At 41.0% G+C, this 25,939-nt stretch overlaps 1 protein-coding gene across 8 annotated transcripts in view; it reads right to left on the reverse strand.

Annotated features, from left to right (window-relative positions):
• Positions 1-25,939, reverse strand: part of LIMCH1 (LIM and calponin homology domains 1) — a 327,254-nt gene that overhangs the window by 98,890 nt on the left and 202,425 nt on the right. For all 8 annotated transcript variants that reach the window (XM_019413364.2, XM_019413331.2, XM_019413339.2 and 5 more), the window contains exons 4-5: positions 7,498-7,604; positions 1,946-1,976 (exon numbers count right to left, since the gene is read on the reverse strand). In XM_019413364.2, coding sequence (XP_019268909.1) covers positions 1,946-1,976; positions 7,498-7,604 — 138 coding nt within the window. The remainder of the gene's footprint in view (positions 1-1,945; positions 1,977-7,497; positions 7,605-25,939) is intronic.

Raw genomic sequence — 25,939 nt, forward strand, 5'->3', positions numbered from 1 at the left:
AATTATTTTTATGTAATAAAGGTTTCAAAATTAGGAAGTAAAAGTTTTCTATAACTCCGGAGCCTTTACCCAGATGAGCAGGAAACGGGTTGTCAATCCCTTTTGAGAGAAGGTGTTTTTAGAGGCTCACGATTTCTATTTGTGGGCAGAGAGGTTCTGCTAAGATCAACTGCAAAACCTCAGAGGAGTGAGCCAGGTTAGTTAGTGGTTCCCAACACAAGAGCAACACAACCCATCTAACTGAAATCAGAAGAAAGCAATCCAATAGAGAGTACGATTTTCAGATATCCAGCTTTGGGGTATAGTTAGATTCCTATTAATCTGAGATGGGAATTTGTAGCCTGGACAAGATTACTGCCAGTTTAATAACCTTGCGTGCTTACAAATGTCCAAGAAGTTTCAAGAGTCTGAAGCTGCAGTCCCAAGTTAATTTTTTTCTGTTTTTCCAAAGAAACTGTCCACAAAAGCAAATGCTCTTTCTATCAATTTTTCCAGAAAACCCAGAAGGCTGAAGAGGAGCTCCTTAAAACTGAATTATTGGGATCTGAAGCTTACGGAAAAGCTATTATTTTATTTTCACATGTGGTCTTATTGCTTCAATCAGGCTGGGAAGTACTTATGGTACCTCCTCCCTCCACTTGCTAGACCAGGAAATGCTTTGGACAATGTGATATGTGTACATGGTTCCAGATGGCAACAGGCCCAAAATATGGTTGTGGGTATTGATGCTACGATGTGATTCGGTTTTCCACCTCTGTGGGAAAATTGCACTTCAGGAATCCTTCAAAACTTCCAGAAAGTCTTGTTAAACTGATTGCTTACAAATAAATTTCCAGAGAACAGACAATTCCAAATGTCAGGACATTAACTAGGACCATAAACTAACTAATGTGGGCTAAGAGTATGAGGCTATTTTGAAAGGTGTAACAGGAGAAAGATAGAACGGTGTTGTGTTTTAGATTATGGGTTTTCCGATTTGTTTAAATGCATGAGAAAAAATGGCCTATAGCCCTAGTTTTACAGGAGGAAAAAGAAGACAAGAATGAAAATGTCAACCAAATATAATAGCACCCTGGAAATTAAAAAAAAAAAAAAAAAAAAAAAAAAAAAAAAAAAAAAAAGGAGGGGTCATAGCCACTTTTAAATTTTATATACACAAGGTCATTTCTTAGATTCCTAATTTAAAGTTAAAATAAACAAGCACTGGGAGACCTGGGTGGTTCAGTCGGTTTAGTGTCTGACTCTTGATTTCTGCTCAGGTCATGATCCCAGGGTTGTAGGATTGAGCTCTGTTTTGGGTTCTGTGCTGAGTGTGGAGCCTGCTTGAGATTCTCTCTCTCTCTCTCTCTCTCTCTCTCTCTCTCTCTTCTCTCTCTTTCTCTCTCTCTCTCTCTCCCTTTACCCCTTCTAACCCTCTCCCATTAAAAAAAAAAAAGCACTAATGTACTTGCTCTTTGAAAATAAGATCCAACTCCAAAAAGTTGATTTGGGGAAGTATTAATAAAAACCCAAAAGATTAATTAAAAAAAAATAGAAAAAGTACAGGCCCATGACAGTTAACACTATTTATATCATGCTGATCTTTTCCCTAAAAAAAGTGTGCTCAGCTGCTTTATTTAATAATCCCATCTGTGCCTACAAACAGAAAGGAACTGAGATTAATGCTGAGACAGATCATCTTGTATTTAAGAAACAATTACAGAGTGCGAGCTTTCATTTATTTACTTCTGGAATGAGTCCTTATTAATTACAGAAAACTCCCCCATCTATAATTTTTGTTTCTATCACAGTGATTGATTATTCTATCAGAGACACCTATCCTTGTTTTCTAAGGACTCTTCCTAGCAAGGCATACAGAAGGCAATGAACTTATGAGCTAAATTTTACACCTGAACCATAAAAATTAGAAGGAAAGATGTTTTGAAAGTGAAGTGAAAACACTTACATTTTTCAGCTTCCTACTGTAATCAAGGCTCCTAATTAAGGAAAAGGAAAAGAAAATACAGTCAGAATAGCAGTTGCTTCCCTGTGATCTTCCCTTAAACACCTCTAAGATGTACTTGAAGCAGACACATATCATGAAATCAGCAGACTATATCATTTTTTCTAAGGTCTATGATGAGTGATTTCAGGTACTAAATAAAATCATTTAGGAAGCAAGATGCAAAAGGACGAGACGAAATCAGCCTTCCAAAGTGCACCATGAAAAGATGAATGCCTTTTAACATCTGGAAAATGAAGGATTCCATCTAAAAACTAGGACCGTTTATATTTGTATTCTCAAAGCTCAGCTGTTAAGGTAAAATTTGTGCCTTGATTATAGACCACTGTGAAATCAAAATCTTACTACCCTTTCAAAATCTTTGTACAAGTAGTACTAAAAGTCTAAAGGGTCTAGAACCTTACTTAATTAAACAGACCTGAAAATATATGCAGAAGAGGCAATGTTACCCAAATATTTGTTCTTGTCTGCTACAGATAGAAATTAGTGTTGGGAATTAGCCATAAGCAGGAAAATATGTGTGTTATGTTCGAATATACACATGTGCATTCTAAAAAATACATAAGTACTTATTCTCGAACTATAAACAAAAAAAGCTAGTTGTTGATACTTTCAAAATATTCATATAGTGGAATATAAAAATTTCTACAAAATTATTCCGAAGTTTCTTTAACATGTCAACAAATAAATGCTAGGAAAAACAAAGGACTGCATTTCTTTTTCCCACAGTAACTTCAGTTGGGGTGCAGAGCAGGGGAAGGGTGAATATAATTGTATTGTATACACCAGTCAAGAATTTGTTCAAGCACTTAGACACCAATTACTTCATTGCTGCTTATTCTGACCCAAAGAACATATTAATAAATAGGTGTACAATTTTAAGTCAGTGGATATTTCAGGGAATAGAAAACAAGATAGTATATGCTAAGGAGATAAACCCATCAACAAGGACTTGGATTGAAGGAAACGTTGGTCTCATTTGGATTTAAGAGAAAATTTCCCCTTTTTAGTAGAAAAAAAAAATATGGCATTACCTGCTTAGATGTTTGCTGGGATTTTTTTAATTACAAAAACAAAACAAAATGATGAAAACAAAAAAAAATCTATGCAAGATTTGAAATTGTAATGAAAGATAAGTTAAGAATGGGGAGCATAAAATGTATTCTGTATTGATAATGAAACTTCATTGACTATCATTGTGACCCAGTTCTAAAAAATCCTGCTTGGCCCATAGTAGGAGCTCACAAAATATTTGCTGAATGATTTCTACCTAACAACCAATTGTGTGAAAATGCTTCCAAAATTTTCGGAGACATGCTCAGGAGCAAGCCATAGCCTTTCCTCATTTTTATGCAATTGCTTCAATTCCCTGGAATAAACTTGCGGCATGCCTTTCTGGATTAGGCTTTCGTTCCCCATCAAGGTTGTCTGGCATCCATTACAGGTAGAGTTCACTAAATTACACATGCAGTAATCATTTGCAGCTTGTCCCTCTTTTTTTTCTTTCTTTCTTTTTTCTTTTTAGTCTACTCAAGTTACCTCTCAAAAAAAAAAAAAAAAAAAAAAAAGAAAAGTAAGAAAAATTACCTCCAATAAAAGCTAAACTAAAGAGCATTAAAAAAAAAAAACAACACGTCATGGGAATCTACCCCTCCAAACCAAGAGCGCACTGTATACACTGTATGTTAGCTAACTTGACAATAAATTATATTTAAAAAAAAAAAAAAAACATTTCAGGAAAGTATCCACATTTGCTCTGTGGGATCTGCCCCTGTACTGTATGGCTTACGCTATTAATTAGTGGCGTCAAGGGGTGTTTTCCATCTCTACTAATGTTCTGCTCAACCCTCAGAGGGTAAAGCAGAAAGATGCAGCACTTGTATTTTAATCTACCATAGCGATAAGAATCTACATATGTTACAAATGTTCCCTGTCTGGTGCCAGATGAAACCAGCATCATTTACAGAAAAGCTGTGAAGCAGATAGCTCATTCTATGCCCCACCCTTCATTAAAACTAGAAATGAGTTTCTAAGTACTGTAAATGAATTTATGGTATAATTTTAATACAAAGTTCCTTATGTTCTTCTATAAACTCGTACAGTGAAGGAAACACTTTTCTCCGTAATGATTCTAGGTTCAGCATCCTGCCAGGCTTGTGGGCTGCCCACCTACCACACTCATTCTTGCTCATTACCCTTCGACCACACCAGATACTTTGCTTATCCTTTTTAAAGAGCAAGTCTGTTGCTCCTCTCCAGGCTTTCTACTTGAACTTCCTCTGCCTTGAATGCTCTGTAGGTCTTCACATGGCTGGTTCTTGCTTCCCATTCATGTCTCAGCCCACAGCCTTCAGCTGAAATGCTACTTCTTTAGAGGGGCTACGTTTGACCACCTCTGGACTGGTCACTATCTTTTTTTTCCAGTTTTACTGAGATTGACATATGGCACTGTATAAGTTTAAAAAACACAACATGATGATTTGATACATGTATATGTTGTGATGGTCACTATCTTTCACATCATCTTTTACTTCCTTCTCAGCACTTATCACTCACTCCCTGTGATTATCTTTTTTATTTACTTGTGTATTTCTTATCTCCTGACACTGTGTGTAAATTACCTGTGAACAGGAAGTGTTGGCTATCTTGTTCATTCCAGTTGTCTAATGACTGGAAAGTATCTGACACATAGTAGCCGCTCAGTAAATAGTTACTGAATGAATGAACGAAAAATGATAAAGTTACGGAAGGTGATAGGAAAGCCTTGCCTAAAGAAAATAATTCTCAAGTGAAGGAAGAACCAAAAAGGGAAGAAAATGAAGAAAAAGAATACAAAAGGGGAGAGAGATGGAAAGACAAGATAAAGAAGAGAGGGGAAGCACAGGGAAGAAAAGGAGATGGAGAAAAGAAGCAGCTGGAAAGATAAAGAAAAATGACAGAAGGAAAAAAAAAGACAGGAGAAGGGGAAGATGATACAGTGAGAAGGGACTGACTGTATGTCATTCATTAGTCTAAGTGACTTTTCCTCTTTAGGTTGTTTTCTGTGTTTCCTCACAGGTTGGTTGGACCATCTTCCCAGATCTGAGCAAGCTGAACACTGAGCAAGCTTTAGCTAGAATCATACCTGTGAGAACATTCTGTCCAATTCCATCTTATAGATAAAGACACAGAGCCCTACTGAAGCAAGAGAACTTGCCTAGGATTATAGACCCAGGGAGTAGCAGGTCTAGGGCCAGACTCCTGGCTTCCTGATGCCCAGGTTTTTGTAGATAGGCAGTAGAGGTGATATAAATTCTGAATCTCTAAAATCAAACTATCTCAAAATTCTCCTGGTTTAGTGACACATTGATTTAGAATAGCTTCAAAAAAAAAAATGCAGTTGCCAACACCGTCAAAGTAAACTTTCCTTTACCCTCCAAGCGATGTGCATATCACTAATTGTTATGATGTCGTATAGTTACTACTGCTTCTGGCCACTTGCCACCTAGGTCAAACTACGCATGTCAGATGAGGCAGAAACCATCTCCTAAAATGAATAATTTATAGAGGCTGGATTAATATATGGAGCATGTGATGTCTAAAATGAGGTTTATGGTGGTTTCCATAATCAAATACCATAATTGGTATTCTGTTTGTGCCCTTAAGTAATTTTTTTCCATGAGAAATAGTAAAGAAAGGTACATTGACAAGAGTGAAATGATTTTATATAATCAATTCCCAGTCACGAATCATAAAATCCAATGTGAACTAACTTGATTTCATTCAGTAGCTTCCTTTACCCCCCCCCCCCCCCCCCCAATCAATACTGGCAACGAGTATACAATTAAGAGCCCTGAGTTTTGGCTTCTCTCCCTTTTCTGTTCCTCCATGACAAAATGGCCCAAAAGTAATCAAAAGAAGTGTATGCAATCCACAGACCCTATCTATGTAATTAAGCTTATTATTAGGGCATATTCATGCCAAATGTTGTTTGACCAAAGTGGGAAATGTTTTGTATGTAATGTGTAGAGTGTGAAGGACTTCTAAGCCACAGGAAAGTTATCTCTACCATCTCATGACGAGACGATCTTTCTTCTCATTACCCTGGTCACCCGCTATTCCTTTCCAGAGAAGCACACTGCCTTTTCTTTTATTGAGCCATTCTTTCCCAAAAATTCTTTGGCCACAAACATGGCTCAGTGAGTAGACACAGTCAACAGCAGTCAAATAGCCAATAATCCATCTTCAAAGAACCTGATCACTGACATATGAGAAAACAGTTACAAATGTAAATGAGGAAGCGATTTCTCCAGAATCTATTGCCCTCTTTGCATAACAAACAGTGCTCGGATCTGTTTACCAAGTTTGTAGTCTTCCAAGAGCCTATTCAAATGCCCAACTAGAGCCAATAAAGGCTTTTTGTCTAACACAGATTCTGTGCATATTTCTCTCTTGCTTCTCCCTCCAGTAAGTCTCACCTAACATTTTTCTCATTCTTTTTAACATTCTAACTCTCCATGTGTGATTTTTGCTTTAAAAAAATTACATTTGATCAGAATGAAAGCCGTACACAGGGGGAAGGCCAATATGTCTTGTTTGGAAAGCTTGATTTTTACCTTCACGTTTTTATTTTATGAGACATGTGCAATACTCTGCTTCTTAGACCTTACAACATCATTACAAAGTTACAAGTCAAACCATAAATAGGTTTTCCTTAAACATAAATTTTTTTTTAATTTTCAAGTTAGTTAACATACAGTGTAGTCTTGGCTTCAGGAGTAGAACCCACTGATTCATCTCTTACATATGGCACCCAGTGCTCATCCCGAAATGTGCCCTCCTTAATGCCTGTCACCTATATAATCCAGTCCCCCAAGCTCCCCCTCTACCAACCCTCAGTTTGTTCTTGTATTTAAGAGTCTCTTATGGTTTGCCTCCCTCTCTGTTTTTATCTTATTTTTCTTTGTCTTCTCCTATGTTCATCTGTTAAGTTTTTCAAATTCCACATATGACTGAAATCATATGATAGGTGTCTTTCTCTGACTTATTTCACTTAGCATAATACCCTCCAGTTCTATCCACATTGCTGTAAATGGCAAGATTTCAGTCATTTTCATCATCAAGTAGTATTCCATTGTGTGTGTGTGTGTGTATATACACACCACATCTTCTTAATTCGTTTATCAGTTGATGGACATTTGGGCTCTTTCCATACTTTGGCTATTGCCGATAGTGCTGCTATAAACATGGGGGTGCATGTGCCCCTTTGAATCAGCATTTCTGTATCCTTTAGATAAGTTCCTAGTAGTGCAATTGCTGGCTCGTAGGGCAGTTCTATTTTTAATTTTTTGAGGCACCTCCACACTGTTTTCCAGAGTGGCTTCATCAGTTTGCATTCCCACCAACAGTGCAATAGAGATCCCTTTTCTCCATATCCTCACCAACATCTGTTGTTTCCTGAGTTGTTAATTAGCCATTCTGACCAGTCCCTTAAACATAAATCTTGTGTTACTTACTTGACTGTTACTCTGTTGGATGTATCCTGTAGGTCACTAGGATCAAAAAGTTGAGATTCTCTAAGGCCGAGCTCTTTACAGCCTCTCAAGAATAAGATGATATTGTCCTGGAGGGAAGAAAAGAAATCCAAGTGTATATTATTTTATATTATTTTTATGATCCAGCCCTTCCACTTTAATAGTCCAAATTACCAAAGGGATGTCAGTCATTAAGACAGCAAGAGTCAGACCTAAATTATGGCTTGTTGGAAAATAAAATCATACTTGGTTAGGATATGCCAAGGTAAACAGACACTTTCAAATTTCTAAACCCACAGCCATGCCAAATTCATTTTTTTTCCTTTACCTTAATACATCTGTGTACAACTGCAAGTAAAATATTATTGAAAAGCAGAATATAGCATCTTTTAGGGCACCTGGTGGCTCTGTCAGTTAAGAGTCCGACTTCATTTCAGGTCGGGATCTCACAGTTCATGGGTCTGAGCCCCATGTTGGGCTCTGAGCTGACAGCTTGGATCCTGGAGCCTGCTTCAGATTCTGTGTCTCCCTCTCTCTTTGTCCCTCCCCTGCTTGTGCGCTCTCTCTCTCTCTCTCTCTCAAAAATAAATAAAACATTAACAAAAATAAATGGGAAAACAGTCTAGACTTAATTGGGAAGAGAAAAAAGAGGGGCATTGAAAGCTTTTGAAAATAATGCAAAAGACCCTTTCCAACGTGAACATTTTCTCTTTGAACTGGCAGAGTAAGAGGCACCATTGACCATTGACGATCCTGCCCTTCATCCGTTGAGAGTCAAGAATAAACAGATGGCTCTGAAAGGGACTACAACTGTGGGTCATCCTTCTGGAACTGCAGGGCATTAGCAGCAGGTTTGTTGGTTACAAGGTCCTCACTGTCCTCTTCCTAGAAGACTTCTGCTAGAGAGACCTACAGGAGAGGAATAATAAAGGGGCCCGACCAGTGTGAATCCACCTGAAGACTCTAAGAAAGTTACTACAAAAATCTGAAATGATGGTGGTCACGGAATTATATTCACGCAAGTGCTGTTCAACAAAGTAAACCAAAGAGCATTGTGTTTCCCAATTACCCAGTCTGTAGGCCAGATTCTAAGATGACCCCCAAGAATGCTGCCCCCTGGTGTACACGCCCTGTAACAATCGCCTCCCCTGGAGTGCTAGGGCCCCGTGAATGTGATGGATGTCACTCTGTGATTACCTTACTAACCAGCTGGCTCTGAGTTAATTGAAAGGAAGATTATCTGATTGGGCCTGACATAATCAGGGGAGGATTTCAAGAAAGTGAACAGAATTCCTGGTGGCCATGAGTTCTGTAGCTGCAAGGAGATGAATTCTGTCAACAAGCACATGAGCTTGGAGGAGCCTTGGTAGCAGAGATAGGACCTCGGCCCCAACCAACACCTTGATTTCAGCCCCACGAGACTCTTAGCAAAGGACGCAATCATGCTATGTCCATACTTTTGATCTACAGAAACTAAGATAATAAATGGGTATTGATTTAAGACTCTAAGTTTATAGTGATTTTTTATGCAGGCAACCAAACAATTAATATACCCAGGCTCAAAACAACAAGAGCAATAGCAATAAATTGCTAACCTTTATATAGCTTATATTGAAAGCGTTCTCCCAAGAGCTTTATATATACTAACTCATTTAACCCCTGTACAACCTTAGTAGGTATTTTACCTTAGTAGGTATTTTATAGGCGCTGATAGCAGGTATTATTGTCATCCTCATTTATGGATGAGCAATCTGAGGCACAGAACAATTAAGCACTTTGCCCAAGTTCACACAGCCAGCAAAGGATGTGGCATATAAGGTGGACACGAGCATCAAATCTGAGGCCGGCACCAAAGGAAGATGATGCTGTGGAATTAGGGGCTGATCACAGAGGGCCTTGAAGGCCATAGAAAGCAGACCACAGAAATCACAGAGGGGCTGTAATCTGAGAAATGGTGCTCAGATCTGCAGCGGAAGTAGACTGTTGGGGGTAGGCCTAGGGGGAAGTAGAGAGTGTGAAGGAAGGACTTCAGAGCGGTAAGACAGGAGGCAGGGAGACCAATGAGAAGATACTACAGTCTCACTTCGCTTCCATGGAGGTGACCCCTCCCAGAATGTTTTGTGTCTTTCCCGTGTCCTGGGTTTTCTTCAGCAGTCACGATGGGCCATCACGCGCAAAACCTGCATCATTCACACACCTCTTACAGAGTGACAAAAGCTGGTCATAGTCCAAAGCTAGCCACACCCCTGATAGTCTCTCCTTCAGTTACTTTGCATGTTTTAAAAAGATCAAATTTCTCCTTGAAGTTTTCCTCCTCTCCCTCTCATCTCTAGAGTTTTATTAGACACGCGTGCCAGTCGTTTCCAGGGCTTGCAACTACCTTTTTGGTTGGTCTGTGAGCTCTGAGGACTTCTCACCCAGAGGAAAACAAAGGATGGGTCCTGGTATTCTCTAGGAATCATTTGGGACCACAATAAAAGGACCAAGCTTTGACCACCACGGAGTCCCACAAGAGGCACACGACTGTGGCACTTCTGGTCCTTAAGAAAGGCAAGGAGGTGCTCTTCCCTTAGGCAACCCCAGATGTGCCCTTGAACGCCATGCTATATTCATCACACAGACTGCGTTGCCAGCTGGGCTGAATGATTGGGGCTGGCAGATTTCAATGACTGCCGGCCTCCTCTCGGCTCCTTGCTGCAACCTAATGAGACTGGAGGGGAGCCAGACCCCGGTCAGGAGAAAAGCCCCGAGAAAAAGCTCCGCAGCCAAGAGCTCACAGGGGCAGCAGCCAGAGTGGGTAAAAAGGACTGTGCCTTTAATTACATAAAATGCATTCTGCAAATTCCCATCTGCCTTGCTCTTCACACTGAGATTTTTCCACATGTACAATTCCAAGAAAAACTCCCATCTTCGTGTTGTACCTCCAGAAGCCAAACTGTACAACAGAGTCTCGGTCCCACAGGAGAAGAAGTAAAAGACACTGATTTACGGCAGTGACCATTATATTACCTCCTACTATTGTCGTATTACAAACCCATTAAAACTTAGTAAGCCTTCAAAAAAAGTTTTTGAGTGACTCTTCAAAAATGTCAGTCATTAAAAAACAAAAAATTGGACACTGAAGAGACACGATGACCACATGTAATTTATGACCTCTGATTGGATTCTAGATGCAAAACAGAAAAGTAAATAAGGCTATAAACATCTAATTTAAATATGGACTGTATGTTGGAGGACATTATTGAATAAATGTTAATTTTCTTAGGCAGGATGATGATGCCATATAAGAGGATGTCTTTATTTTTAAGCAAACGTATGAATTATTTAGGGATGATTTATGATAACGTCTATGACATAATTTCAAATAGTCAGGGGAAAAAAAGGTGTGTGCATATGAGAGAGAGAGAGAGAGAGAGAGAGAGAGAGAGAGAGAGAGAGAATATTTGCTCGTCATGAAGAAAGAGATAAAGCAAATATGGCAAAATATTAACAATTGGTGAATCTAAATTAGGGATTGGCAAACTTTTTCTGCAAAAGGCTATGTAGTAAATATGGCTTTCTGGGCCCATAATGGTCTCTGACAAAATGACTCAGTTCTGTCATTGCACCCAGACAATACATAAATGAATGGGAATGTCTGTAGTCCTATACATTTTATTTAAGAAACAGGCACTAGGCTGGATTTGGCCCACAGGCTGTATAGTCCACAGGGCCTATGCCAGGTGAATGCTGCATAGACATTCACTAGGCCATTCTTTCAACCTCTCTGTACCTTTGGAAGTTTTCCAAGAAAAGTTGGGAGAAAAGGGTTTTAAATTTATAGAAGCGTATTCAGCTACATGGCTTGGCTGGCAAGACCAATTTCATAAAATTCAAGGAGAAAATAATGGTTGCCTCAGAGTCAACTATTGCAAAGTCACTGAGGTAAGTGATCAAGTGCCACTGATGGAAAGTTACCATCTCTGGCTAACTGGAAAGTACTATAACCCGAGTCTCAATTCAACACGGGTACTTAATGTACAGTTCCTAAAAAGAGTCCATTTTGTGTTAGACTAATATTAATGTGTGTATTTAGACCGCTGTTTTTGTAGCTACCATGCATTAGCTCCTCCTTGTTCTTGGTTCAGTGGTTTCCCATTTCATTCATTTGTGGACCCGCCCCATGCATGAAAACACTCCTCAGGGCTCTAGGGTTAAGAAGGCCTGAGCTTTCCGCCCTCTCTAGGGCCTCTTCTCTGAAAAAGTCCTTGTACTTTGCTACCTGCTTTTCTTGCTTCAAAGGCAAAATGAAGGAAAGCCCAGGGTGGTCTCTACCTCCAGGGTGAAGCAGTATCCCTGGCCTATAGTAGGTACTCACTCAACATTTAAAATGAATTAAGTGCTGCATTCTAGGGACTTATGAGAATAACAACAACAACAACAACAACAACAACAACAAAAACCAATAAAATTCCTTATCTTCATGCAGCTGACATTCTAGTAGGTAAATTCATAAGGACTTACAACAAAAGTCTCTTATCTTCTGGATTAATTTCCATGATACATTAAATGGCTGGATTTGTTCAAGACACCCCTAAACAGAGGTCTGCCTTCCAATCAGTGGAAGTGAGAGAAGAACAAATATATCAAGGGACACTGTAAAACAGCTTTGGAGTCCAAAGGTCTCCAATTAGAATTCCAGTCCCATCCATTTATTAGCTTTCGGCCTTAGGCATCGTTTCCGAATCTTACTGATCCTCAGATTCTGAATCTATAAGGGGGGGGGGGGGGGTTGCCATCAACCTTACAGGAACACCAGAATTATAGAGGATATATATTAAGAACACAGCCAATGTCTGGCACCTCCTGGGCATTCATTATATGGAAGTTATTATTATATTCTTGTCAACTCAGGTCAAAGGCCTATGGAAAGTGAAATGAGGAATGGTTTATCCATCCCTGAAAAACAGACACAGTGTATATACACTATACATATACACTACAGCCCTTGCCAGTGACATGGGACATGGTGAGAGGAAGGAAGGAAGGAAGGAAGGAAGGAAGGAAGGAAGGAAGGACGGAAGGAAGAAAGAAAAGAAAGAGAGAGAGAGAGAGAAAGAAAGAAAGAAAGGGAAAAAGAGAAAGGAAAAAGATTAAGAAAGTTTAAAAAGGTAGTTGCTATTATTGTTTAGTTACTATTATTAACTGCCAACTTGTCACTTTTCTACAGGCTACCTCAAAGTTACTCACAAGCTATGTACCAAAAGTCCATTTGTAAGACAGCTGCTGACATGTCATTTGTAATTATCTCACAGAAACAACCTCTGCATGGTGGTTCTCAGAACCAAACATGCCCACTTAATCCAAAATGTACGTGGAGGGAGTATTAACCATATTACGAACCTAACTGCTGAGCAGAACAACATTTCAGCGGGAAAGTGCATGCGTTGAGAAAAGCCAATCACGCAGCCTTCTTGGCTTCCAGGATTCCGGAGGCCATAGAAAAAGCTTCATCAGCCCAAGGCAGTACCACTGGGGGGAGGAGGGGAGAAGGGTGGACAAGCAATTCAGCACAAACCTCTGATCACACCACGGCCTGATCCTTTCTCCCCCTCATATCTTCAGAAGGCAGGAAGGAGCCTGCCGCTACCTTTCCCCTTCTCCAGCTGTCATTTCCAACTGGACAGGGACTTCTCTGTTCCTTGATCCTCTGCAGAACAGCCTGCAGCTTTCCAGCTCGGGGGAAGGAACCAGCATTTAATGGTTCTCTAGGGAAACCAAACAGGTGGTAAGAGGCTGCCTTCTTTGTCCGATCTCCTTGGCTTTCTTTCCTTTACAGCCAACAGGGAAAGGTCAACATGATGGTGGGTTTGGAGTTCCCAGAAAATGAAAGGAAGCTCATTCGTGTTTCAAGTGAACCTAGACGCCTACATTGCCAGGTATTCAAGATGCCATATACACCCAGCATCCATATAATTTTCTGTTTCAACAAATGAAAAGACTGAGTGGAAATAATAAAATGTAAACTGCGATGACATCCGCTGAATTTCTTATCTTAATACATTTTCTATAATAAATATTTGCCTTAAAAATCTTAATAAGGATTAGGATATCTCAAAAAGATTTGCAAGTATATCAGAGAGGATCAGATCCTTTTGGAGAATCAATAACTAAAACCAATATTACTTTTCTGTATTATATTACAAGGTTTGATTTAAAAAAAAAAGAAAGAGGGGCGCCTGGGAGGCTCAGTAGGTTGGGCATCCGACTTCAGCTCAGGTCATGATCTCACGCTCTGTGAGTTCAGGCCCCACATCGGGCTCTGTGCTGACAGCTCAGAGCCTAGAGCCTACTTCGGATTCTGTGTCTTCCTCTCTCTGCCCCTCCCCGCTCAAGCTCTGTCTCTCTCTGTCTCAAAAATAAATGAAAACATTTTAAAAGAAAGAAAGAAAGAAAGAAAGAAAGAAAGAAAGAAAGAAAGAAAGAAAGAAAGAAAGAAAGAAAGAAACAGGGGGCACCTGGGTGGCTCAGTCGGTTAAGCGTCCGATTTCAGCTCAGGTCATGATCTCACAGTTCGTGGGTTCAAGCCCGCGTCTGGCTCTGTGCTGACTGCTTGGAGCCTGGAGGCTGGAGCCTGCCTCAGATTCTGTGTATCCCTTTCTCTCTGCCCATCCTAGCTCACACTCTGTCCTTTCCTCTTTCTCTCTCAAAACTCAATAAACATCAAAAAAAATTTTTTTAAAGAAACATGACTTTTGTTAGGTTTTCTACATGTGAAGCAAACCAACTCCCTTTAGCAGAAAAGCAATTACGGATTTCAGAATTTAAGGAATACGTTACCAAAACATCTCCAGGAACTTACCCCACAATTAATAGAATTTGGGGATTTCCTGGACCTGCCGTGTGCTCACGGTCGCTCTCCCAGCCTGTATGGGTTCCCGCCAAGCTCCAGCAACTGGCAGGTGCCCAGAACAATCAACACTGGCCAGACTTTCAATGCATTTATATTTGCCGGGAGTGCTTAATGAGGATAGCAGGCCTTCCACCGGGAGGTGGCTTGTTATGCCGGTGGGGGGGGGGGGTGAGTAGCGGGGGGCGGCAGTTCTGGGGAAGCTTGACCCAGAAGGTGGCAGCTGGGTGGCTGCTAGAAGGAGCAGAAGACAATTTATGGATGGGAAATGAGCAGAAGCATGGCTGGTGGCAGGGAGAGAAGGAAAAGCTGGGGAGGGGAAGAAAGCCAGGAGAGGGCAGCTGGAGGAGCATGTGAGAGCCCTGGGAAGGATCTGGACTGTTCTCTGGGTGGTGAGGACACAAGGGCAGCTGAGGAGGATGGAAGGAGTCTGCGGATCTGACCTTTATTTACAGAGACAATGTCTGGTGGCAGCAGGGGGATCCACTGGCTGGAACACAGGGTGCACTTAAGAGATTATTACAAGAGCTCAGGGAGAGATGAGGAAAGCCTGAACCCACACAGAAGCAACAAGAACAGAAAAGAGGGGGCGGTTGTGAGCACCCCCGTTGGCTGGTCAGTTGAGTAGATTTGGAAGTAGAAAATGAGAAGAAGGAGGGTGTTTGAGGCAGTGCTGAGGTTTTTAACCACTGAGACCATCTTCAGGAACAGAGGAGGGGGAGATTTGCGAGAACTGGAAATGATATATTAAGTCTGGAACATTCTGTATTCAAAGAACCACAGCTCTTTGGGAGCTTCTATTTGGGTCTGGAGCTAAGGGGTGAATTCTGGTGGAATTATGCAGGTTTGGAAATCACCAGGATGTGCCCATGGCAGGACAGGGAGCATGATACTGCCCAGGAGAGTTCAGACAGGACAGGAGACGCTAAAACAGGACCATCCAGAATGCCAACATTTAAAGAACCGTCCGAGGAGAAGGAGCTCATTATGCCTGAAGAGAGGCAAATGAGAACAGGAGAACCCAGGCAAGACTGCCAGGGAAGCCAAATGAGAGCACTGTTCAGGGAGCCCCGTGTTTTCCAGAGCCAAATGCTACCATGTTGCATCTAGGGTACCCCCACTGCCACTTACTGGCTGAATAGCCACAGGCAAGTTGCTTACCTGGTCCCTGCCTCAGTTTCCTCCTCTAAAAGAGTAAATCCTCACAATGGCCTCCAAAGCCCTCCAGAAGCTGCTGCCCACTACCTCTCTGACCCCGTCTCCACAGCCCTCCCTCTCTCTGCAGCCAGGCCCAACTCCTTGCTGGTCTTCAGCCAACCCTGCCAGTGCCTCTGCACTGCTTTTTTTCTTACCTAGCTATTACCTAAAACAATCTCTGGTATATAGTAAGTCAACATCCAATAAATATGCACGGAAGGAATGAATGACCATCAAAATGGAGATACTCATAATATCAGAGGGCTGCTGTGAGGAGTTAAGTAAGAAAATACACATAAAGTGCTTAGAAGAGGACAATGTTTGGCACGATGAGTGTTTTCTATTATGAGACTTATTTCTATTAGAATGTAAACTGTTAAGTCGTCAATGAATGGATTTTCTATTTAAAAAAATTTTTTTTAATGTTTATTTATTTTTGAGACAGAGAGAGACAGAGCATGAATGGGGGAAGGTCAGAGAGAGGGAGACACAGAATCCGAAACGCCCCAGGCTCTGAGCTGTCAGCACAGAGCCCGACGCGGGGCTTGAACTCATGAACCGCGAGATCATGACCTGAGCTGAAGTCGGCCGCTTAACCGACTGAGCCACCCAGGCGCCCCTGGATTTTCTGATTAGAAGGACATTACTGACTTTTGGGAGAATTTCCCTGCAATGACAGGGTAGAAACCAGACTGCCAAAGTTAGGAAGTCAGTGCAGAACCAAAAACATTGGAGAAAACACACAGAGACACCTTTGGGAAGTCTGGCAGAGAAGAGATTCTGAGGTGAGGGATGGTGGGTCAAAGGAAGGTTGGCGGGCTGGTTCTTTTAGGCAAGTTGCATGGCAGGAGAAACGTGGTGCCCTGCTCATCCTAGAGCTTCCCTGCCCCTCCCAGACCACTGATGCTATCATCCTCATGAGCAATGCTCATTCATTTGAGGTTTGAGCCATCGGTTCTCCACCATAATGACCTTCCATCCTACTCATTATTTCTGTCACAATCATGGGGGACGCTGACGCCAAGCTCACCACTCAATACAATCAACATTTTAGTTGACTTTAAATTCTCCACGGGCAGCCTGTTCGATAACCTGGCTTTCCAGCTCTTTAACTGCTTTGATTTCAAAAGTTTTTACTTACACGCCCTATTTCGGGTCATAATCGTCACCCAGGGTCATAAACGTCACACCTGAGGAGTTTTAAACTCCAACATCCTACTGTGGGTTTAGCCCCTCTCCCTCCAGGCTCCTCATTCCTTCTCTCCCATAGTGTTTGCTCTTCCAACCCCAGATGCCCCTTTGCTCTCAGTACATTTCCCTCTCCCCTTGCTGCCTGGTTTTCTTCATGATCCACTCCAGACCAGTGAGACTCTTCTACTGCTCCCCTTCTTGTGTCTTTGGCACCCCTGCCTCTCTGTCTTTCTGTTAAGGGGCAAGGACTAGGAAAAGGAAATAGCGCAGGTGGAACAGTTAGCCTTGGAAATGAGCCTGGTGGCCAACCAACACAGCCATCTCTTGCCTCTATTCGAAGAGGGATCAGGTATGCCCACTCTTCATGTTTCTACACGAGGGGACAACACTTCCGGCCCCTCACTCTTCTTCTGCCAGGTTGGTGTGGGAGAAAGAACAGGGCATGCTCAGTTCAGCCAGTTTGGACTTCCCCTCTGTGGAAGACAGCCTGTCTGTAAGACATATGTGTCCTGTCTGTCTCTGCCATGTGGTAAGAGGCTTCTCTCTGTGGGGGAGGGCTGTGGTTGTCCAGCTGTGCCAGGAATGGGTGGATAAAGTTAATTCAGGAGTGAGGATTAGCAAACCCACTTGGCTACAGCTCTAAACCCATGTTGTCCTATTTGTTTCATGAGAAGTAAATCTGATATTTTGGTCTCTATTTGCCTCCTGTGTTTATGCCTCAGCTGAGAGGGGAAGAGAGGAGTATTATTTACCGATCGCCCTAAATCCCTAATGGCCTGCCCCTGGTGCTACTGGAAATAATGATGCTGTTATTGGGTCTGGGGCTGCTATAAATTTATAAGCTTCCACCTCACTGAGCCCCATTGGATTTACTTGGTAATCCTTCTAGGTATCTTTGATCAGCCCCTCTCCCGGTCCTTGCTGAGGTTTTTACATGCCTCCTCTGCCTTCTAAAATCTCTCTGCCATGCCTTCATCTTCTTCTCCATCACAGATGTCATTAGCCCCCAAGAGTTAAATCCCTTCACTCTGGGTGATCCCAGTTCTGCATATGAAAGCTTTTTTTAAAAAAAGAATATAAAGTAGGATATTTTAAGGCATTTGAAAACAATCTGATAACATTTTTTCAGCCATGGGTGCAAAATGTAAGTCTACATTAGAGTGATGATCAAACAGCCAGTGGTATGCTACATTACTTTTATTTCTTCTGAATTTATTCAAATATATTTACTGCATATTCATTAAATGAAAGGCAATGTACTGTGCTAGGTGCTTTGGGCAGAAAGGGGTCATGGTAAGAGCTGGGACTCTTATTTGCAAGTGAGAGAACTCTGGATGGAAACAGACATATATTGGATTACAGAGCCCAGTACACCCCAGCCTCAGGGGAGTGGGGATGCACCTGACCCTTTGAAACTGGAAGCCAGGACCTCATGTGTTTGGAACCTGCAATCGCTTCATTTCTTGTCTGCTCATTCTGCACATTGACTTATTTGCTTTCATTGCAGACAGGTTTCCTCCACATGGATCCCTAGTTACCAAGTTTCATATACGAAGGTTGTCACCCCCTAAGAGGACTAATTCTTTTTTTCCCGTGCAGTTCGAAAAAATCCCAGGAAAAGGAAAAGACCCTTATTGGTGAGGTTCCCTCCCACAGTGGCTAAGGAGATGGGTAAAAGAGACCATGAGTCATTTTAATCAATGGTAGGGTAAGGGTACGGGGGCAGAAGAATTTCCAAAAGGAGAATGTGATTCCCTAATCAGGGGACCCAGGTCAGACAAAGATAAGAACACTAGCTACCTTCACAAGGGTGGACCAGATATGGACCTTTTCCTCAAAGGTAGTACGGAGTAGAATACAGATGTATTTAAAGATGTTCTTTTGAAAGGGCCTATATGTTACACTGTAATGCAGACTCAGTTTCCCAAACTTAACAGGCCTGGTGCCACAGGTGGCTAACCACAGAATGAAACAAGCATAATTAATGAACTAATTCTGTTGGAAGAGCTTTCAGGCACAATTCCTGGTCAATACAGTGGTTGGAGCTGAGCTCTTCTTCTTTCAGGACATGTAGGAAAACAGAGTGCCCAATCCCAAAGGTCTAGCACCTTGATTTTCTCTCTTGTTCTGGATTCCAGACTCATGACTGTCCACATGGCAGCTGCTTCTCCTCTTCAGGACTTGACATTCAAGCCTACTCAAGGGTCAATACCACAGTACTATCTCAGGACAACTGGGATTCCAGTCTATCAGAAAAACTGTCTAGATTCCAAGGTTTTATGCCTCCAAAAAATGACTACACTACTCCCCAAACTACTCAGACTAACCCTAAAACTCAGCATAAATGCTATTGTTATATCGCCAGATTGTTTTCCGGCATAATTCTCTCTTTGCATTTGGGAATTTAATGAAAAATAGCTTCATATTATGCTAGAATAAAACTGTTCAAGCTCTCATACCTCATTAAACAATACTGCCAAACTGTTGTTGACATGGAATATATGACTTCAGCATTTCTCAGGACACTGATAGTCAAACTGCGGTCTGTGGACTGCTGCAGGTTTGGACTGCTGGGCCAGGATGAGACAAACGCAGAACCGGAAGTGAGGTTTTAAAAACTTTAATAGCAATTTGGCATTCTAAGCACATCCAAGCATATGATCAATAGACACATTTCCCTGAACAAGGTAGACACCATTTTGGATGTTATCCAACCTGCATATCATGGGAACTGTGTAGTTAATTGTAGGATCACATATCAGTCCAAACTAGACTAGAAATTAAACAAACAACAAAATGCAAATCAAAACCACAATGAGATGCCATTTGACACCTAGTAGAATGGCTATTTAAAAAAAAACTACAAGAAAAATAATAAGTATTAGCAAGGATGTGGGGAAACTAGAATCTTTGTACACTGCTGGTGGGAATGTAAAAATGTAGCTTCTGCGGAAAATAGTTCGGCAGTTCCTAAAAAAGTTAAACACAGAATTACAGTATGATCCAGCAATTCCACTTCTAGGTATGTACACCCAAAAGAATTGAAAGCAGGGACTCTAACAGATACTTGTACATCAATGTCCACACTCGCAATAGCCGAAAGGTGGAAACAAAGCCAAACCATCTGCCTATCAACAGACAAATGGATAAACAAAATGTGATACATACATACAATGGAATACTATTCAGCCTTAAAAAAGAAGGAAATTCTGACACATGCTTCAAGATGGTTGAAACTCGAATTCATTATGCTAAGTGAAGTAAGCCAGGCACAAAAGGATAAATTTTACACGATTCCACTGGTATGAGGTACCTAGAATAGGAAAATTCACAGAGACAGAATGTCTAATGGGGGTTACTACGGGCTAGAGATTCAGATGAATAGAGTTATTGTTTAATGGCTACAGGGTTTCAGTGTGGGATGATGAAAACGTTCTAAAAATGGATAGTGATGATTATCAGGATACATAAAGCCACTGAATTATATACCTAAAAATGGTTCAAATGGTAAATTTCATGTTATATGTATTTTACCTAACAATAAAAAATGCACACACCCCTCCCCCTAACAACAATTATTCTTCATCACAATTGTTGTAAATTTCTGTCCTAGTGTGCACATCTCCTAGGGGGTCAAATAAATAATCAAATAAAACTTGCAAAGTGCTGCCCCTCCTTGGAGTTCATAAGGCTTAGACTAACGCTTCTGAGAAACTCCTTCCATTCTTCTCATTTTAAACTCTTAATTTTAACTCAGCATTTCCTAAACGTACTGGACTTCAGAACCCTTTTGCCCCCATATACACCTTTTGCTTTCTCACAAAACACAAAGAAATGCTGAACTCCCAAAGAATGATCGAAACATGGTTTATACTTCCACATCGCACACAAATGAGAGTGAAATAGTCACCACACTTAGCCTGTGGCCCCTAATCTAAAACCGTCAACCTTTGCTTAGACCCTCGGATAAGTTCCCATGCTGACAGTGCCAACCTCCAAGGCATACCAGGCTAACAGGAGTCAAACAGCCAGGATCTGGTTCATCTCTGCCTCCCTCAAGCCTCACAATAAGGATACATTTTACATCTGTCTTTATAGGGCTCCCAGTGAAGCCAACAATTTACTAGTCAGAATGACCCCAAGAACAAAGTACCTCATGGTCCAGGGCAGACATGTGGAGGACATTAGAAAAAGAAACAGGCTTTTAGAGGGCAAATGAGAGTGCAAAGCAGGAGCCATATTGATAGGTCCAAATACCATTACCCCTATCATATTTAGAGGTCACAACCTCTCTACTGAGAAGGCGAAAAAGCCAGCAAGAAAGGAAATACCACAAAGTAAAACACCAAAATCAACCTTTGCACTCGTCAACATATACCATGGCCTGAAGTAATTTTAGTATTTAAAATTTTTGGCTGGAGAAAAGTTCACTTAAGATGTTCTGCTGATATTAAAACATATGCGAAAAGGAAGAAGAGGCATGTGGAGTAGGAATTCGAAGCAAAAAAGAGAAATCTGGTGAAAACATCACTGCCACTCTTTTTATTCTTTTAAGTTTATCAGGTTCTTAACCCAAGTCAGGGCCCCCTTAACTATTCCAATTTTTTTTTCTATGTAATTCAAAAAAGGTGTGGAGAAAAGATTATCTTCAAATAACTCTAGATTCTCGACTTTGTAATCACGCACAAGTGGAAACCACATTTCATCTTCAAGAAACATTAAAAAAAAGTATATTCAAAACAATAAATTTTCCGTGGATACTGGCTTCCTCTTTCCAAGTTAGTGTTTGGCCTAATTTAGACAATAAATCTAATGGGCAAGTTATCTCTCACAAATAGCACCTAGCACATTCTTGGCATCGGAAAAGAGTTAACACATTGCATATGCCGTTCATGTTCACAAAACAAGATATCCGAGCAAAAAAAGTCACCAGAGCTGGGTGGGGGAGGATGAGCATAGGAATGTAGAGGGCCACCAATGTGGCTGCAAAGGACCCTGTTCTACACGCTCAGAGTTCTGAAGTCTCATCCAGGGGGCCGGAACCAAAGGTTGCAAAGTACTAAGATGTTTGGGACTTCACAATTTCTAGCACACTTAATTTTAGCAACCCAGCCCTAATTAGGCCTACCTTAACAGACGTGGGAAAAAAACAGCGTTTAAAACAAGTTCAGTTGACTTGCTGTTCAATGGTACAGAGTTTCAGTCTGGGATGATGACAAAGTTCTGAAGACGGATGGCAGTGTGATGGTGGCACAGTAGTGTGAATGCCCTGAATGGTACCGAATTGTACATGCAAAACTAGTTGAATGGCAAATTTTCTGTTGTATATACTTTACCACAAGAAAGGAAAGGTAAGTTCGGTAACTTCCCAAGGTTACACCGTGCATCTGTGACAAGGCTAAGAGGCGTTCCAGTCTGTCTCAGAGCCTACAGTCTTTCTCTGCATCTCTCGAAAATAATGATAAAGATGATGGTGATAATAATAAATACTCTCCTCCTCCTCCTTCTCCTCTGCTTCTTGAGCGCTCACTTGTGCCAGACAATATTCTAAGCAATTTATGTGTACTTACATACTAAATCCCCACGACAACCCTATATGGTAGATATTCTGGTTATCCCTATCCTCCAGATGAGACAGCGAGGTACAGACAGGTAGTGTAGTTTCCTCAAGGGGACACAGCTGATCAAACCCCAGGCAGTCTGATCCCAGATCCTCTACTCTTCACCGTGTCACTTTACTGCCTCTTGGCATAGAAATTTATATACATAGCATAGAAAGACATAAACCTCATTAGTCTCAAGATAATTCACAAACCAAAAATGTTGATAGGTTATAAATAATGTTTAGATGGGTTAATCAATGTTAGTTCACACAAAGTCTCTGAGGAAGATACTCTAAAGATGGCTTAACTGTTGCCTTCTAGAAAGTGTGCCATGTGGCTCTGGGCCATGCTCCCCTGGTACTGCCTGAACCATGGCAGCAGCAATGTGTACACCCAGCTCTGTGTTCCCTGGTGAGAGTCTAGGACTTATTTTTCCAGTTTCATGAGCTCTCACACACGAATTCATGCTCACACGTGTACCCACGATTTTAGGATTAGCACTATGGCTAGTATATGTCTTCAGTAAGCTTTTCTTAGTTCACTTAGAATAGTTTAAATAATATTGCTATTATCTGTTCTTCAAAGGTTAGCTCTCTCACCATCCAGTTCTCCAGTCTTTGCCAACGGTAACTTTTCACCTTTCCAGTCTCTTCTATTATAATTCAACACCTTCAGGGTTTCTACTGTTCTTGGGGGACAATTTTGATCATGTATATTTTGCTAAGAAATCATCCTTTTCTGTTGGTTTTCAAACCTCTTGCCACAAATCTTACCACAGATTTGTTTATACACGTCTCAAAATGATTTTAATTTTTCTTCTGTCTTTTGCTTTGCCATTTCTTTTTTTTTTTTTTTCCCGAATCTTCGGCTTGCATTCTCTTGCTATCATGTTTTATCCTTAATTGGGCTTGCAAGGAGTTTAATCTATTTTATTGATCTTTCCAAAGGACTAGCTTTGGGATTTATTTATCCATCATTCTATCCCTTTATTATTTTAAAAATTTTAATGCCAGCATAGTTAACATACAGTATTATATTAGTTTCAGGTGTATATTATATCTATCCCTTTAATTAATTAATTCATGTTTTAAAAGATTTTAAGAAATCTCTACACCCAACATGGGGTTGGAAATCACAACCCTGAGATCAAGAGTCGTCTGCTCTGTGACCAAGCCAGCCAGGTGCACCTATATCTTTAATTTAAACTTTTATCTATTAATTCTCTCTTACTAACGTTTTTTTCTCTTACTAATTTTTATTTCGTGTATTTCCTAAGTAATAAGTTGCCCTGTTTTTTCTTTATTCTTTAACAAAGAATAAGACACTTCCTCTGAGTACAGCTTTCACTACACTTAGAAGTCCTCACAACAAAATGTTCTTTACCAATTTCTTCCCCAATAACTTTACTTCTTCTTTGATTTCCTTTTTGATTCCCAGGGTTATAAACGAGAGAGCTTTGGAATTTGCAAGTGGATAAGGTTTTTTAAAAACTGCTTCTTATTTCTTTCTAATCTCATCATATCACAACCAGGGAGAGCACCCTGTTAAATCTCCCTCCTGTCCTTGAGTATTTGAAGGTGTTTTTGTGGGGAAGAGCATGATTCAGGAGAAAGGCAACAGTATTAAATGACTGGGGACATTTACCTGGCTATTTTTATTGATTGACTATGATCTTTGCAAAGTTGACATGAAATCAGTTCACACAGCAATTGTTCTCCAGGATATCTACTATGATATGATGAGAAAAAGCATGAGATTTGGAATTTAAAACTCCCGTCTCTTCCCTTTGTAGGCCTGGGTCTCAGTTACCTGATCTATACAATGTAAATCATGCTTGCTGGAATCACAATATTATTAGTGAGAAAATTAAATAGCCTGGTATAATCTGTCTACAGAGCCTTCCTGAAAGTTCCAGTTAGTCATCAAAATACTGCCTTTAAGAAGCAGCTCTCCACAGCCCTGGTAGGCGAAGAAAACCCTCCAAATGGGGACTGTGTCTTGTCAGGTGCCTGGGACCACACGGTGTGGAGAAACGGACCTACCACTGCATGGACGTTACACACGCCCTTGTATGTTCCACACACACCAGAGGATTCTAGAAAAAGGCGGTCATCCCCGACCAAGTGGCTTTGAAGCAGTTAAGTGTTTTTAATTCCCTTAAAACACTGTATGAATGTGCGGAAGCAGGAGAGTGGCGGGAGGGGGGTGGGCATGGAGAAGGAGACTTAAAGCAATTTTGCTGTTATACTCAGCACTGTAGCGAGTATTTTTGAAACTAAAGACTGATTGAGAAGGACATCAAAAGAGTTTGATTTGTTTGATGTTTGGACATATACACATGATGCAGATAGCTGCTGGATTAATGATGACCGTCTGTACGCCAGATGGACGGTGACTATGTCGAGACATCTGACTCAGCACCATTTGAAAAGCAGATTAAGGTAAAACCATCCTAATGCAGATGATCCCCCCCCCCATGTTTAAGGGTACAGCATTCTATTGTTAGTTAAAATCATTCAACAAACTACAATTAACTTTTAAGACCTCTTCTTTCTGTGTTAATACCATCATGTAAGAATCAGAAGTGGTGATATAATTGGCTGGCCCGTTTCTGCGAGAGGGTAAGACTCTTTTAGAACAGGCAGCAGGACGTGGCAAACAGCCCTGACACTGAGAGGGAGAGTCCGGTATAACACGGCAGCTGGCCTGTAGATTTACATAATCATTTTATATTTGATATTGGTAAAAGCTTTTAATCTGAGTACATGGACAAGCAAAAAGAAAAAAAAAACATAATCCCATCCTCCCACATTTTTTTTAATGCTTATTTATTTTTGAGAGAGAGAGAGAGAGAGAGCGCAAGCAGAGGAAGGGGCAGGAGAGAGGGAGACACAGAATCCGAAGCAGGCTCCAGGCTCCGAGCATTCAGCACAGAGCCCGATGTGGGGCTCGCACTCACCAACCGTGAGATCATGATCTGAGCCCAAGTTGGACCCTTAACCGACTGAGCCACCCAGGTGCCCCCCAGAACAAAGGCATTTATCCCACTAAAATTTCTTTTGCTAGCTTTTCTTCATAAGAAATACAAATGACCAATAAATATGTGGGGGAAATTTCAACCTACTGAAAAAATTTCAATGCAAATTAAGACAACAGCATAAGAATAGTTTTACTATCAGATTGGCCAAGATGAGTACAAACAAGAAGATCCAGTGTTGGGGAAAGTATGAAAAAGTTGGTAGGGCCGCTATTCAGCTACCAAGAGTGTAAATCGCTTCTATACTACCTTTCAGGGGTGATTTAGAAATAAGTGCCAACTTGTTGTGATGAGTACCAGGTGTTGTATGGAAGTGAAGAATCACTAAATTCTACACCTGAAACTAATATCACACTGTATGTTAACTAACTGGAATTTAAATAAAAACTCAGGAAGAAAAAAAAAGTGCCAAAAGCCTTAGGATTTTAGATTCTTTGGCTTTGGCAATTTCCGCTTTGGCAATTTCCCCTATGTTCTACAGACATAAACATGAATCATTCACAGAGA

This window comes from Panthera pardus, unplaced genomic scaffold (genome assembly GCF_024362965.1).
Source record: "Panthera pardus isolate Hobbes unplaced genomic scaffold, ASM2436296v1 HiC_scaffold_13, whole genome shotgun sequence".
NCBI lineage: Eukaryota > Metazoa > Chordata > Mammalia > Carnivora > Felidae > Panthera > Panthera pardus.